This window comes from Xenopus laevis, chromosome 5S (assembly GCF_017654675.1).
Source record: "Xenopus laevis strain J_2021 chromosome 5S, Xenopus_laevis_v10.1, whole genome shotgun sequence".
NCBI lineage: Eukaryota > Metazoa > Chordata > Amphibia > Anura > Pipidae > Xenopus > Xenopus laevis.
In genome coordinates, this window is record NC_054380.1 from 91464832 (window position 1) to 91480704 (window position 15873).

General features: G+C 38.6%; 1 protein-coding gene across 2 annotated transcripts in view; it reads left to right on the forward strand.

Annotated features, from left to right (window-relative positions):
• Positions 1–15873, forward strand: part of fgf12.S (fibroblast growth factor 12 S homeolog) — a 231793-nt gene that overhangs the window by 77553 nt on the left and 138367 nt on the right. Inside the window, exon 1 of one of the 2 annotated variants that reach the window (XM_018242077.2) lies at positions 5953–6385. The exons of the other annotated variant lie outside the window; for it this stretch is intronic. Coding sequence (XP_018097566.1) covers positions 6295–6385 — 91 coding nt within the window. The 5' untranslated portion in view covers positions 5953–6294. Of the gene's footprint in view, positions 1–5952; positions 6386–15873 lie in introns of those variants that run through there. 2 annotated transcript variants of the gene reach the window in all.

Genomic DNA, 15873 nt, shown 5'->3' on the forward strand with positions numbered 1-15873 from the left:
CATTGTAACAGTTCAGGGAGTTAATGAGTTGCTGGGAAATATACATTAATATACATTAATGTGTAAAAAAAATAAATAAATAAACTTGAAAAATGATCAGTGGTGAACATTCTATCATGTGGAAGTGAACTGTCCCTTTAAATAAATAATAATGTGCCAGAAACAGTATATATATATATAAGGTGACATAGAGGAGGCGTGGCTGCCTCTTTAAATGCTGCCTACTCTTCTACAAGTGAGATTGTATAACCCCCAAAATCTGCACTATTACATCTGGAATCTCTAAGACCAGGTCTGAAGAGGCAGCCTAATTCCCAGAAGGATTTATTGTCAAACCTAATTTTGCTGTTTACAGCTGCTACAAAAAAACTATTGTTCTTAAATTGGCTGTCCGAGTCAACTCCTTCAATGACTGACATCCTATCTCTTGTAAACCAACTTTGCTGGCAAGAAGCAATAAGGATAAAATCAGCACAACCACACCTTAAAAGATCATTTACTGAAATTTGGTCAATATTCTGGGATCAAATTGACACTAGCTCCAAAAAACATACTTTGGACTTGCTACAATATTAAGCTAATCCATAAAGGTTCAATGAAAATGTCTTTGTATTCTTTATTTTTATTCATTTTATTACGTGTACTATTTTCGAATTTTGTAATATTCGCTCAGTGTTACTTTAAGTTTAGGTAGTTTAGTAGTTTGGTTGTATGATTGGTGTAACTCATGTCTATTAATCTCTTGAACAATCAAGATGGCTCCACCTACTGTTTTATAACTGAATGAGCTTCACTGTTCAGCCTTCATTAGTGATGGGCGAATTTATTCGCCAGGCGCGAATTTGTGGCGAATTCTTCGCCGTTTCGCAAATTTCGCGAATTTTTCGGCGAAGCGAAACGCCGCAAATACGCCCATTACTAGCCTTCATCTTTTGTCAAAGTTTCTGCTTGTTTAATTGGAAAAACAATAAAAATCATTTAGTACAGATTGTATAACCTGTAACCTAGAAACCTACAATCTACAGTGTGGCACTCGAGTAATTTAAGTGCCAGTGACGTAGAGGCTACAATCGATGGCACATAAAGGCTAAAAGATGGCAATTTACTAAGCCAAAGGTCATGTTTACATACATAAATCACTGCATTGACTTGGCTCTAATGCATTTTGTAAAATCAACTAGGGAACAATGTATTTTAGTATGTATTGTAGTTTGTTACTTTCAAAATTCAAAATAAGACCCTGCCAGCACTCTATAGGAAGCACACCTTACACTAAGGGGGGTTATTTATTAAAGTCTAAATGCTAAATTTTTTTTAGTTTTTTCCACTATAAAATCTGAATTTTTAGTGGGAACAAACTCAACTTTTTTGAGATTTATTATACGAAGCTGCAAAAAGTCTGAATCTATAAAAATACTCCATCTTCAACCTGTTAAGGTCCTGTAGAAGTCAATGGCAGAGGTCCTATTTGCAATTTGAATTATTGTCTGTGCTGGGTTTCATACGATAAGCTGAGCATTTCAGGGGTTTTCGTGCAACAATCCAAAAAAGTCATGGTATTTGTCGAACTAATTTATTTGTGATTTTTTTAATTGATAAATAAGGGTAAATTGTGGATTCTAGTTTGATCAGACTTTTTTAATTTAAAAAATCAAAAAAATTTGGATTTTGATGGATTTTGATAAATAAACTCCTAATAGTGAACATGACAGAATTGTTTAGACTTTTAAATTAAATAAAGTGTGCTGAAACAATAAGAGCAGCAAATATGGTTACTGTAGCAAGCAATGCCAGGCAGCGGATTCAAGGGCAAACAAGGTCTTGAGCTGTATTAAAAGGGGCATAGATTAGCAGGAGGAGGGGGTTATTCTTCCACTGTACAGAGTGTTGGTAAGGCCCCATCTAGATTACGCCGTACAGTTTTGGTCTCCAGCGCTCAAATGGGATATTATTGAATTAGAGAGGGTACAAAGAAGGGCAACTAACCTGGTAAAAGTATGGAAGAGGTTATGACAAAAGACTGGCCAAGTTGGGGATAGTCACGCTGGAGAAGAGGCGCTTAAGAGGTGATATGATAACTATGTATAAATAGTAAAGGGGATCATATAATAATCTCTCTAATGATTTATTTACCAGTAGGTCTTTCCAGTTGATGCAAGGTCACCCATTCTGATTGGAAGACAATAGGTACCTCCTAAATATTCGGAAGGGTTTTTTTTATAGTGAGAGCTGTGAAGATTTGGAATTCTCTCCCTGAATCAGTTGTACAGGCTGATACATTAGGGGTGGAGCTTTAAGAAGGGGTTGGAGTGGGGTGGAGTGTTTATAATGCTAGTGCAGAGGGTGCTATTGTGGAGATTTGGCTTTTAAAGTAACCAGGAACAGATTTTTGCTGCCCCTGGTAAATAGTTTGGTGCTGTTGCCCGAAGCGAGTTGCTCAACTTACTATGTTACAAAAGCTTACTATGCGACTATGTATGAATTAGCTTGTCATAAGAACTTATATCTTAAAATGGGACCAACATTGCTGAATTGCTGAAAATAATTATTATAAAATCTTATTCCTGACCCTTAAGTTATCTTGCCTGACAAATATAGCATGTTAAGGCTTATAGGAGGCCTGTTACAAAAACTTCTGTATCCACACTGTAGGCTGTTTGGAAACCTACAACAATGTTCTGCTTTGTATATACAAGGACTGAAAAAACAACATTATTGGGTCTGAGGAAGGTAAAATTGAAGATTGGTATTCTACTCTTACAAATTGTATATACATCCAGGTAAATAGAATGACATATATAGAGAGCTCAAGTATATAAAGAACTATTGATGGGTTGGTCTCATGGGTATGGGAACTCCCTTTTGGAGCCTAAAGCTGTCTCATTTCCCTTTATCTATGCACTGCCCACAACAGCAATAGACTTGCTGAAAGGCCCTTTCCTCTGGCTACACTTTTTATTTATTTTTATTCTCCTCAGGGGACAAAGCAAACAGTTGTTACTATGGCGGCACCATGTAATTATGATCTTATGCTCAACAGGAGATCTCTGGCCATTTCTAACGGCATAGAAAGTAGATCAGTTAAGTCCATTTGCGTTTCTGTTTAAATGTATCCATTGCTTCTACAATATACAAGTCTGCAGCAGCAAATACTTTTCATGCAAAAAAAAAAAAAGAGTATTGTCAAAAAGAAAAGAAAATTAAGTAAATGAATCCCAAGGGTAAATTACAACCACACTGATGAATAAAAAGATTTCCATGGCAATGGCCTGGAAATGCACCTGAGTATTAGTAATACTGTAGAATCCGCACATAAAGTGGGAGTAAATGGCAATCAATCAAGCAAAATTAATGTAACACTTTGTGTGCATCTCAAAGTTACCAGGAGGTAGTAGAGGCAATCCACCCTGCGTATATTCAAAACATACAGTTACACCCAGAGGGGTTTGTAGGTACACTTTTATAATCATATGTACTAATGGCTAAAAAGAGATTACAAGGACTCTGGAAATGTGCATTCTTCATTTCCTTAATGCAACCCATATTAATGGTTCTAGCAGCCTATTGCTTTTTTCCTTGTATGAATGCTGAAAGGGCAATGTCGATGGATGCTGCTGCATGTTCCTTTTTGAACGCTAATCGTCCTGTAGACCACCAGCAATTGAACTGCACGCAACTACAACGACAAACAAGTGAAAGCTATCGAAGGATGCTGGGAGTTGTAGTTTAAAGGGAACAGGCAGGTTAGACAGTTTAGAATGAGATCTGTGTGCCCAGTTAGCCAGTTAAAGAAGTGATAGTCTATCTTTTTTCGGAAGGTGGCAGATGTGTTGCTGCTATTTCCCACAAATAAAACACTAATGGGTTGTGCGATAAAATTTGCTCACATCTAGTAACCCATGAGATGCTGGTTTTCAAATAGCTGCCAGTAAATACTGATTGGTTGTTATAGGTTACAAGTAGCAAATGTAAGACCATTACCACCGAAAAAAGTGAAAGCTGTTACAATACAGGTGAGGAGGATATGTTATACATGTACGGGATACATTATATAGAATGCTTGGAACCCACATTTTCTGCATAAGGGCTCTTTCTGTCATTTGGATTGCCATAATTTAAGGCTATAAATAGGAATGGACAAATTTGACCCATTTCGTTTCGCCAAAAATTTGCCGCCGGCGAAATGTCGCTGTCGACCATTAAAGTCTATGGGCATCAAGAAAATTTTGTTGCATGCCGAATTTTGTTTTGACGCATGTCTTTTTTTTTTGTCGCACTACGCCATACAAGTCTATGGGCGTCAATTCCATGGCGAAACAAAGCGAAAAAATTTGCTCATCGCTAGCTATAAAACCATTTAAACATTTAATAAACCAAAAAGGATTTTGTTACCAGTGGTATGGATTTATGTAGCTTACCTATCACCAAGCACAGGGTACTGTATTAGCATTACAGGAAGAAGGGCAAGCATCAAAACAAATATTTGCTTAAAATGGGAGAACATTATTTGCTCTATCGGAGATTCCTTTCTGTATTTTCTGCTTTCTGGATAACAGGCCCCACAACATATCCCATACCTGTATTACATTTGAGGGATTTAATTATGTACCTGATTATAAATGGAGCATGATTTATACACTGTAGGATTAATATATTTTACTGAGCATTAATGATGGTTCCCACTTTTTTAAAAAATGATGATGATGATGATGATGATGATGATCTCTAAAACCCCATACGGTTCGCAAACCAGTTGGACACATTCTGACAAATTGACATATTTGCCTATTTTGATCAAAGAAACTGTTTCTGACAGTTGGGAAAGTGTTAATAACTGAGGAAATTTATGAAACTGCTGGTAATCCCCCTATATTCCCCTGTTTAATATTTGATAAATCTGACCCATAATCTCCCTTGGAATGCCAAAATTAGATACTAATTTGTTGAGCAAACTTCTAGTCTAGTAATAAAGTAGTTACTGCCTTGTTAATGAGTAGAATTTTGCAATCACAAAAATCTAGTTTTAAGACAAGGGAGCAACAAAATACCGGAGAACCTCCATTTTATGTTTTTTCAGGGGAAAGGAGAGAAATAGAGAAATTTGTTAAATCAACTTTTTCTTCAAGTACTGAAAGGATATAATCACAGGAGTCAGTTTTACTGTGAAATTCAATATGTATTGCTTTAATAACAAGGGTTAATCATTGCAGTATTAATTTTACATTATGGGGGGTGTGTACCTCTCTGACAGTCACATGCACAACCTAAAGCAATAAGTGATTGGTGCAGTACTGTGTGAGGTGCAGACTTATTGGAATTGACCATTTATAGGCAGAAGCATGGCAAAACATACATCTGGTTAGTATGTTAAATCTCTTTATTTCACTAATAGTAACAGAGGACAAACAGAAATTTTTGGGAATATCTAGACGACATTTTTATGTAAAATCTGGGAAAACACAATGTAAAATCAGGGTACTTAAAATAGGTTTCACTGTAATTAAATAAATGTAATTACAATTAAAGTCTGTGCAAAGAATCCCAGGGAGATGGAACAAAATGGCAGTACAGTGCCCCCCCATACTGTACCTGGGGGCACTGACCCGCAGACAAATGTAAGCATTTTTGGTCAAAAGCAAATACCCAACAAACTGTCATGGCCAGGGATATGGGATATATGATGCCCTACTGCATGATATCTGGATGGATCCCTGCAAGTTGCATTCATAAATGAGAGAAAACCATAGAAGCTGCTTGCTTTTGCTGTTTGAATTGCTTAAATATTGTGCATGTTCTGTGTTTTCCTTTAACAAACTGTATATAAACAATGTAGGGCACAGATCTCTGAACTGTAAATAATATGTGTGTATTTTGCACGTACAAATGCACATGTAAGATGCACATTTATTTGTCATTTTTATAGTCATCCGTGTGCCCATTGTCTCAGTGTTGATTTCTCCTCCTATCAGCTGTAGTCTTATGTCAGTGCTGCTGTAGCTGCTTGTTGTTTAGATGCTCAGCTTTTGTTCCAGGAGGCAGGGCTATGGCAAGAGTCAATGTTTTCCAAATGACGTTGTCACAAAGATCTTCGTAGCTCTGCCCCTTTTGGCAAACTGCCTTCATTGAAAAGTCCCAACATGTCATGGTTGAGCAGTTCTTAATCCTCTGATCTCGAATGCTAGTTTCTCTACAAACCCCAGTCGATGATACGACTGTGAGACTCATGCAGTGGATTATGAGCCGCTGACTCTTTCACATTGTGAATCTGTCTTGGAATAATATAAAAGTCAATCAATGAAGATTCTGGGGCATTTCTTGAAGAAAGGAGTGCATATGCTGCAGTGTCTATGTGGAAAGCGCCTGAAACAGAACAAGAATACAAGTGGTGAGTTAACAACATGTACACACATTATAGATTTAATTAGTTGTCTTTAAGATAATGTATTGCACTTTGCAGCTTCTTCAGTATTTCCATTTCTTTGTGAGTCATGCATACACATTCACAGAGGTGCATACTGTATATATGGGTGAGTAATAGTTTAAAGGTGAGAAAGCTTGTGGGAATATAAGAATCATATATGTCTGATTGTTAGTAGGTGTTATCTTTAAAATAAATAGAAATAGCTAATGTATGCAAGTTACTCTTCAAACTGTTAAGGATCAAGTAAGGTTAAGATGCTGAATTTGTTTCAGGACCACGGACAGATCCTACACTGCAAGGGTGCCCATGCTTCAGTTAGCAGCTGTTATACTGGTTTCCAGCAGCAGCTGCTATTGGGAAATGCTGGGAATTGTAGTAAACATATTATTACTGGCCAATGCTGTATCCCAGAGATGTATTTTATGACTTCTACATCTAAATTATTAGTAAAATCTTCCAAAATATCAAATAGGTATCTGACATGGACCTTTCTATATCGTGACATAATCCATGTGAAAGTTTCATTTACATGCATTGCACTTGAATTTAAAAGCATTTACTTACTGATTTCTTTTCTCAACGACGCACGCTTGCCATAATATCACACTCATCGAAAAGTTTTGTATGAATTACATGCAGTGAAATAAATGGGTTGTCTTGGGGGGGGGATATATTATTGTCACTTTAGTTTTGAGAGTTGTACAGTGCCTCCTCTGCTGGCATAGAGGTTTGCTGTGCCTTCATCATCAGAACTAAAAGTAGACAGCATATAATTAGAGCTGGTAAAAGAATAGCATAAAATGTGTGTACTGGCCATGGGAACAGACATGGTCCTCCTTAGACTCCAGCCTTGCCACAGGCATCAAAGATGTCCATGTATTAAATCATCCCACCATCATATTGTATATTGGGACATGCATGACATGCATGAAAGCTGGACACCATTGTTCAAATGTATAATTTTATCCCTGATAGTGTGTATCACAATCACATATATGTATCACATGCATCACTAACCCCTGCTGTAGTAATGTGTATTTTATAAACAAGTAGTAGTAACAGTACTTTCTGAATTAGTCTAAACTGATGCACTACTAGGGGAAATTGTGGATGCACACCTAAGGCCAATTTCAAAAAGTTTAAAGCCCTGTCTAAATGATTCTAGTAAATATGCAAGTGCATGTAATTTTGAAACAGGGTTTTTTTGTTACAAAGTTATGATCATAATATTGATAAGCCACCATACCACGTCAAGGTAAAACCCCACATGGTGGTCCCTAACTTATTTATCTTTAGTCATAGTAAAAAAGGAACATTACCTCTCTATGAAGTAACAATTCTTTATGTAAACATCTCCAGTGCTTTGGTTTCAAACTCTGTGCTAAATCTTCCCCCGCCAACTGCTAAGCGGCTTTTAAGAGGGAGAGACTGCCTTAACCAACGCCCATTTTAGAAAAGTAGAAGTCAGGTGTTGTAATTAAAAACAAAGTAGAGTGATATGTGCAGTTGCACAATAGTGTGTATACATGTGTAAGTGAAATGTGAAGGTGTGTACTGATGCACTAAACTGCTTCAGTTTACAGTGTTAGAATTACCCTCAACTTGTGGCAGGACTACTCCAAACTTAATTGATCGTCAGGAGTCTCTGGGAGCTGTATTTCTGCACCTGCACATGAACTAAAGGTTGCCTCTCCCTAAAATTAAATCTGTATTTTTATCTTAGCTACAGTTTTGAAGGAAATGTCAACTAACACATGGACAGTACACAACGGGGGTCATTTATCAACACTGGGCAAATTTGCCCATGGGCAGTAACCCATGGCAACCAATCAAATTGCTGCATTGATTGTTCTACTTGCAGCTGGCTTCAAAAAGCTAATCAGTGATTGGTTGCTATAGGTAACTGCCCATGGGCAAATTTGCCCTGTGTTGATAAATGAGCCCCAATATGTTAACCTTATATAAATGATACCGAGAAATATTCTCTAGCAAGCTACAATTTTGCTTTATATGAATGGCTCTTCACTGTTTTAGATTATATGCATAGATTTTTCAGAGAAGGAAAAACTGTGTGTCCTGACAGTAGTTAAAACCAATACCCTTCCTGAGGATGCTGAGGGCTGTACATTGATATCAACTAACAGGGCTCTGGTTTCACATTGATTTCCAAATTAAACAAGCTCTGAAACACTAATGAAACAACTCTATTTTACTTCTGCGTGGGCCAGACACTCATTTCATTTTATTTATTTCATTTCAGATTATTTCTCTTGCTAATTATAAAATAGAGATTATAGAACAGAAACACCTTTAATGCTTTATAACTTTGACATGTAAATATAAATGGGAAGAAAATGTTAATTGTAAATATAACCCCAGACCCCAAACTCTTTAAGGCACTAATTACTATTATCATTATTATTAATAATAAGCATTTGTAAAGTGCCAACATATTCTGCAGTGCTGTGCATGAAACAAATAGATTATGTGGTGTAACTAGATATTACCGGGCCCCACAGCAAATTATTTTTCTTGACCTGGTTAGAAAAGCAGAGCAGAGTACAGGGTTAAAGTTAGCTAAGTAAGGAAGGGGTGGAGGAGTGGCCAGAATTTGGGTATAAGAAGGGGTTGCAGATTCCTTTCATGGCAGCATGGGGAGAAACATCCCTGTTGGTAATAAGAAAATAATGAAAATATTTAATTGAGTTCTAGGGATTTATAGTGAGGGAATAAGCTTCACATATTGTAGTTTCTCTTGAAGAAAGAATTAATCCCAGCAAAAAGGGATGTACATTTTAATCGCATGTACTTTTTATGGGGTTTATGTCTAGAATTTAAATTACATGGTCCTTCTCAAGCTCATGTGACTTTAAGATCCAAACTTTTTACTTAAAGCCAGGTCAGAAAGCAAGAAAGATATGCTGGAAAGCATGGGACAGCTAAGCAATGATACCAGGAAATAATAGATGACGGCACTGTACAGTAAACCCAGAACATCTGGAGATTCAAAGTTTGTGCATGTGTTTAAATGTATCCATATGGGATTAAATACCTAGCATAGAAAAGATGGCTACAAATGTCTTATTTTTGCTCTACAGCAGCAGGGGTTGAGTGATAGTTATATTGGCTGCTTGGGAGTTTTCCAATATTGGCATTAGCTATATCTTCTAGATTGTAAGGTTTGCTGGTAATTTTATACATATCCAATAAAAAAAAAGTATAACCACTATTCATCCAATAAAAATAAGTGTAAGCAGAATTCCCCAGATACAGAACTAAAGACACAAAAGGCTGCCCTAGGTTTCTATAGAAACCACAGAAGCCAAACAGTGTTTGCAGCTTCCAGCTTCATTATTACATACAGGTATAGATTTTCCTGTGCCATATTTCATACTTTGTGTACTGCAGTGGGTGGCGTTAGAATTTACTGTGATGATGAATGTTGAGAAATATCTCTGACAGGCTGGCACGAAAGGGTTACTCCCATATTCTTGATTGCAGTGCCTATTCAGGAAATCTCCCAGTGGCCACGATATCACATTACCTCCAGGCTTTCTTTAATTGCATTCTCGCTCTGTCCTAAAAAAGTCAGGAAGAAATTAGTAATCAAACTACTATATTTGACAAAAAAGATTTCCTACCATGTGCTATTACTAGGGCCCACTTTGACTCAAATCTAATCAACAGCAAACAGAAAGGCCTAGATACACATCTGAAGAGACTAATGGCTCATTTACCACTGAATCCAGGCAAAAATAATGTTCCTGGTTTCTGAGGAATGACTTCTTTCAGGTTGAAGATGTATAAAAGGGAACAATCTTGTATAAATCTGATATACACTATGTGCAAGTAAAATGAAGTTGCCTTTCATCTTGTCATAGGGTTTTAGTAACCTATTTAAGAGTCATTATCCTGCTATTATGGGTCTTGCATTATACTGAGATCTGGATGTTCTGGTCCTTGTAAGAAATAAACAAATCTGATGTCAAACTTGAACACATTTTTCACATTTATATTTGTGTACTGTTTCTGGTTTATTGCAAGCAAATCATTATTATTACTATTAGTGATGGGCGAATTCTTCCCATTTCACTTCACCAAAAATAAACCGCAAATTTCCCATTTAAAATTCGCTGCCCGCGTCACTTTTTATATGCACCCCTTGTTTGTCCATATGCATTAAAGTCAATGGGTGTATGAATAATTTTGACACACGCCCAAATTTTTTTGACACGCCGGATATTTTGACGCGTCATACTTTTCACCAGCGAATATATGCGCCAGCGCCAAACGGTGGAAATTCACACCTGGTGAATTTATTCGCCCATCACTAATTACTATTATTATTATTATTATTAATAATAAGCATTTGTAAAGTGCCAACATATTCTGCAGTGCTGTGCATGAAACAAATAGATTATGTATGTAGGAGGGTAAAGGTTTTTTTTTTATTAAAGTATTGCTCTGGAGGGTTTTGGCCAGCCTATGTTACAGCTGGTAGGGGAAGCATGTCCCTTGCTAGTTTAGAATTTGGCCAGGGGGTGTCAGGGTCTCCCTAGTCTTTAAAAGGGGAAGCCACCACATCATGGGCATTTCTGCCATGAGCGAAGGTGAGATTGGCTGATCACCATGTCATTCACTTAAATGTGAATGTGAAATCCGGACAGGCACTTTTCCCCCCGGCAGCCCTTCGAAAAACCAGACTGTCCGGGTGAAATACAGAGAGGTGGCAAATGTTTAGGCCAAGGAATAGGAGATTCCTGGAGTAATACACCAGAGTCAGCTTTGCCTTATGGGACTGAGGACTAGTACACTGAACTGTGGGTAGTGATGAGCGAATCTGTCCCGTTCGCGAAACAGCAAACAATTTGTGAAACACATTAAAATCTGTGGGTGACATTGTTGTGGCTGCAACATTTTTGTTCCAAAATACATTACATCTATGTGCGACTTTTTGGTCTACCGTGTGGTCTACCCCGCAACATTTTTGTCGTACGTGAAACTTACAGTGTGTCAATTTTGTTGCGCTATTTAGTAGTGCCAAAACCCAGAAATTCACTGCAAAACCATACATGCTACCATACATAGCAAAAAAATTCGCTCATCACTAACTGTGAGTACTACCTCTGGGATGTTGTGAACACTACAGCTGAGATTGTATGAATAACAGCTAGCAGAAAAAGTATCTGAAACATTTACTGAATTATAATTTGTAACATGTACTCAGCAACCCTAGTGAGACAATAAAATATATTATTTGTATTTATTATTTATTAAAAAGATCATCTTTGTGTGTGTGATACAGTGTGGTTAACCCTTCCTCCACAAGTGCAGGAAGAGCCCACCCAAGTTAAAGAGTCCCATGCAACACATGCCCTATCAGGACTTGCCAGAAGTTGTGACCAGTGTGGCTAAACCTAAGGTAACACAACTGGGGTAATTCAGAATCAAAATGTAAAGTACACTTATTCTGAATTGTGTTACATAGATGAATACTGACAGACTCAGGAGGTAAGTGGACCTTGATCATTAGCGCTTACTAATTTATGAATATTTATTTGGGAAGCTCTCTCACATAGCGTGATAACAATTATCCTAGCTGTGTGTTTTAAATCAAGGCTGAAAATATTTTTGGGGAAAGGCAACTTGAACCTGCATTGTTCTGATGAATGTTGCCTACTAGAGGGGAGTACCTTTTCTGGCTAGGTTTCTGGTCTCTCTCTCTGCTAAATATATAAGCACATTATAGCTGATTGATGCTGACAACGCCATGATTACTGACTGCATTAAGCTGACCCTAGTAATGTAATTCAAATGGAAGAAAAAACAGCACAACTGAGCAAGTTCAAGTGGGGATAACGTTTGCGGGTTTATTGTGTTATGGTGTTTAGTTTTAGGGGTACTGTCCCCAAACTCAAGGGGAGTGACTGGATTCCTGTCTAGGCATGCTTTTCTGCCTATAACAGTCACCTTTGGCTACGGGCCTGACCCCCAGTTAGTCAGGTGCTGCCAGGACTTACCACACGAGAATCCAGTACTCCCACAATGGCAGGCAAATGTAAACTCTGGGAAAGGAGCTGGTAAGGACAGAGCTGGACATAGTTAGACAGGCCAAGTCAGAAGCAATAGCAGAATCATGAGACAAAGGACAAGGTCAGTCACAAGCTAGGGTCAGAACCAGACGCACATGGGACAGGAGCAGGTAGGAATCAAGGAACAATCAAGCAGTATTCAGAGCACCTTGGAGTTAGCAAACTTGACAGACAACAGGCAATGAGTCAGTGCAAAGCAGGGGGGGTTTATAGCCAGACTAATGGCTAACACAGAGCACCTTTGGCCAGATTAATAGCAGCAGGGTTCTACTGGGATGGCAGGGCAGGCATGATAAAAACCCAGTCGGCCCAGCGGACACCAGACCCACAACCCCAAGGTCCATGCTGCCCACTGATCTGGCCCACCCCCCATCCCCAATCTTGGCCACAACTACAGGGCAGGTACACATGGGGGCCAAAGGAAGGGTTGCTTCTGAGATGGGGGGGCCTGTAGGGGGGTTGTGACAGATGTGGGGTGGGCCTCCAACCCACCAGTTTGACGCTGGCTGGATCAAGCCATGCCTCCTTGTAAATGCAAGAATACCAATAACAGTGAACCAGGATCTTAGCTGAAAACAGCAGGTCACTGCTTCAAGCCCAGGCATGATGTTACAGGTGCAGTTCTTCCTTATGTATACAGGAGATGTATACAGAGGAAGAGACATACCCTGAAACATTGCATCATAATATAATAAATTCACCGCATGATTCCTCGATTGCCTACCCTTCTGCTGTTCTGGTTTTTTTCATCAGTTTGACTTTTGGAAGGGTGCTGCTTCCTACCTGACCAAGCACCGAGTGGCATAATTTTGACAGGCCAGGGTATGCAGGTGGATTTTACTAACCATGGCCCTTTGGCCACCATGTTGCATCTCCTAACAGATACCAATAATAAATTATTTATATAACACTAAAGGTTTTCATTGTCAGGTTATTAGAGCCCAGCCAGAGGCGAGTTACAAACACCTGCTTTGTAGCCATGTACTAATTTATTTATTTTCTATTTTATGGATACTTTGATTTTGCTAGAAATCTGTACTTTAGAGAGTGATACCCACAAGTTATACTGTAATACAAAATAGCATATTACAAAATATAATAAAATGAGACCTGATGGATGATCATATTAATACTGACAGTAGGGGATGCTGATCATCTGAATACTCATTAAAACTTAATAAAACCTGTCATTAGTTTTTCTTTTATACAAAAAGCTGAAGCATAGTCCCCTTTTGGAGCTATGGGTTTTGACACAGGTTGGATTCTAATTCCGCTAAATTATGTTAAAATATGGGAAAGTAATGGGGTAAGCCAATGGAAAGCCAGACTTGTCACATTGCACCTAGTAGCCAAAAAACTGACATTACCTGCCTGTAATTAAAATGAGATTTAAAAAGAGATGGAACTGCTTAGTTAATACAACTCCACCCCCAGTGGTAACCTCAGGCCTCAGACCCCAGGCCTGTGTTCCTCTTAGCTGAAAAATGCACGGGCCAGTGTACTACTATAGGGAGCTATCCATGTCCATATTGCTTCTGATCTCTGTGATCCTAGCAACTCTGGGTTGTGTACATATGCAACAAAGCAAGTTTCAAATTCTAAGTCCTGATTTTGTTCTGTTGGTCATAAGAAAAGCCGATGGAAGCAGTGGGATTTGTAAGCACCATTAAGAAGACAACGGCACAGCACACCATACAAAAGCACCCCAGGCCAGTGTAGTGCAGTGCAAATATGTGCACTGGCCAGGGTCTGTGGTTAGCAGTTATAACAACTGGGTGGTTCCTAATACATTGCCACGCCCCAGGGATTAAGTCTTTCCTTGTATAGTAAGTTCTGTAGGGCCAGAATTGTTTTCTTAAAATCCTAATGGACAGAAAAAATGTGTCAGATAAAATGTCCTTCATAGACTATTGCCTTAACTTAGTGCTGCTGAACTGGGGACCTGTGGGCAGGAGCTGGCTGAACTTGGAAAGGCCCCCAGACTGCTGAAAAGCTCTATTAACTTCTTTGGATATTGTTGTAAAAATATATAATCTAATATAGTGTATAATACACTAAAGGGTTCATTCATAACCTCCTATGCAGTGTGCACAATGCAAACTACAGGATCACTGCAGGCCTCAGTGTTTTGGATGAGAGACATGAGGCAACCCCATTGAATGGAGTGCTGTCTGTTCTTGGCAATACAATATTCAGGAGGGGTGGTAGAGGGGAAAACACATAGACATACCCCTCTTATTCCCTACCTGTCCCCTCCAAGTTATGCATGGGCACAGGGCACAGAATACAACAGGGCCCTGCCTTCCTCCCAGATGATTAGGACAATGCAGCCTGACACTACACTGGGCATCATGTGGTTTCTGGGGGCACAAGTGCTGTATTAATGCACATGAAGGGTCACTGTTTTGTTCCCCTTAGAGTTCTTCCACTTCTGCCTAGGGGAATCATAATTCAAATATATTTAGTGTAAGATAAATTAACTGAAAATACAATAAGTTTAGGAAGCATGGAGCAGTGTGTGATTAGTGTCTAACTCTTCTCAATTCTTAGTTTTGGCACAACCACGGGACTTTGCAGTAATAGCTCTATGAATAAGCGTATTCTGTTCTACTACGTTGGCTGCGTGAGTCATAACTTAGTAAAGGGGGAACCTCAGGGAGACTGTAGATACAACAGGTTGTCATGGTAACACTTGTTTTCTAACTTGAGCCCAGTCTCTAGAGCAATACATTATTCACAACACTTTGTAATTCTTTCCCAATTAAAAGGCGGGCCAGTCAGAAAAGATATTTTGTCTTGATATCGTATTTACATTTCTCCTGAAAACATCAAAACAATTTGTACTGCACGGCTTCCCTCCTGCTCTGTAAGTAATCACCAACACAACTGCTGTAAAATGATGGTCACAAACCAAAATAACAAATGTTGCTGAATGAAAACATCCTGCTTCTTTCACTTTCGTCATTAAAGGGAACCTGTTACACTAAAAAATAATTCCAAATCCTATTTCATCGTGCTTGTCAAGCTAGATAAACACAACGTACATATTATACAATAATATACATATTATGACATATTTTCTTTTGTGGCTTCTTTTGGAATCCACAATCACAGTAAGCAGACAGCAGCCATTTTGTAAAAGCTGTCATCAAGACAAACTTTGCATTATCCCAAAATCATGTGTGTGCATCAGAAAGGAGGACCTGATGTCCGTGCACTGGCTGCACTCTACACAGATGGTGAGGAGGGAGGTTGAATGTGGGAAGTGCAGGGACATTTAGGGAGGGCAGAATGGAAAGTGAAATGAATTGCCTGTCCCAGTGGTGTAACTAGCCCTACAACTGCAAGGTTTGCTTTCTC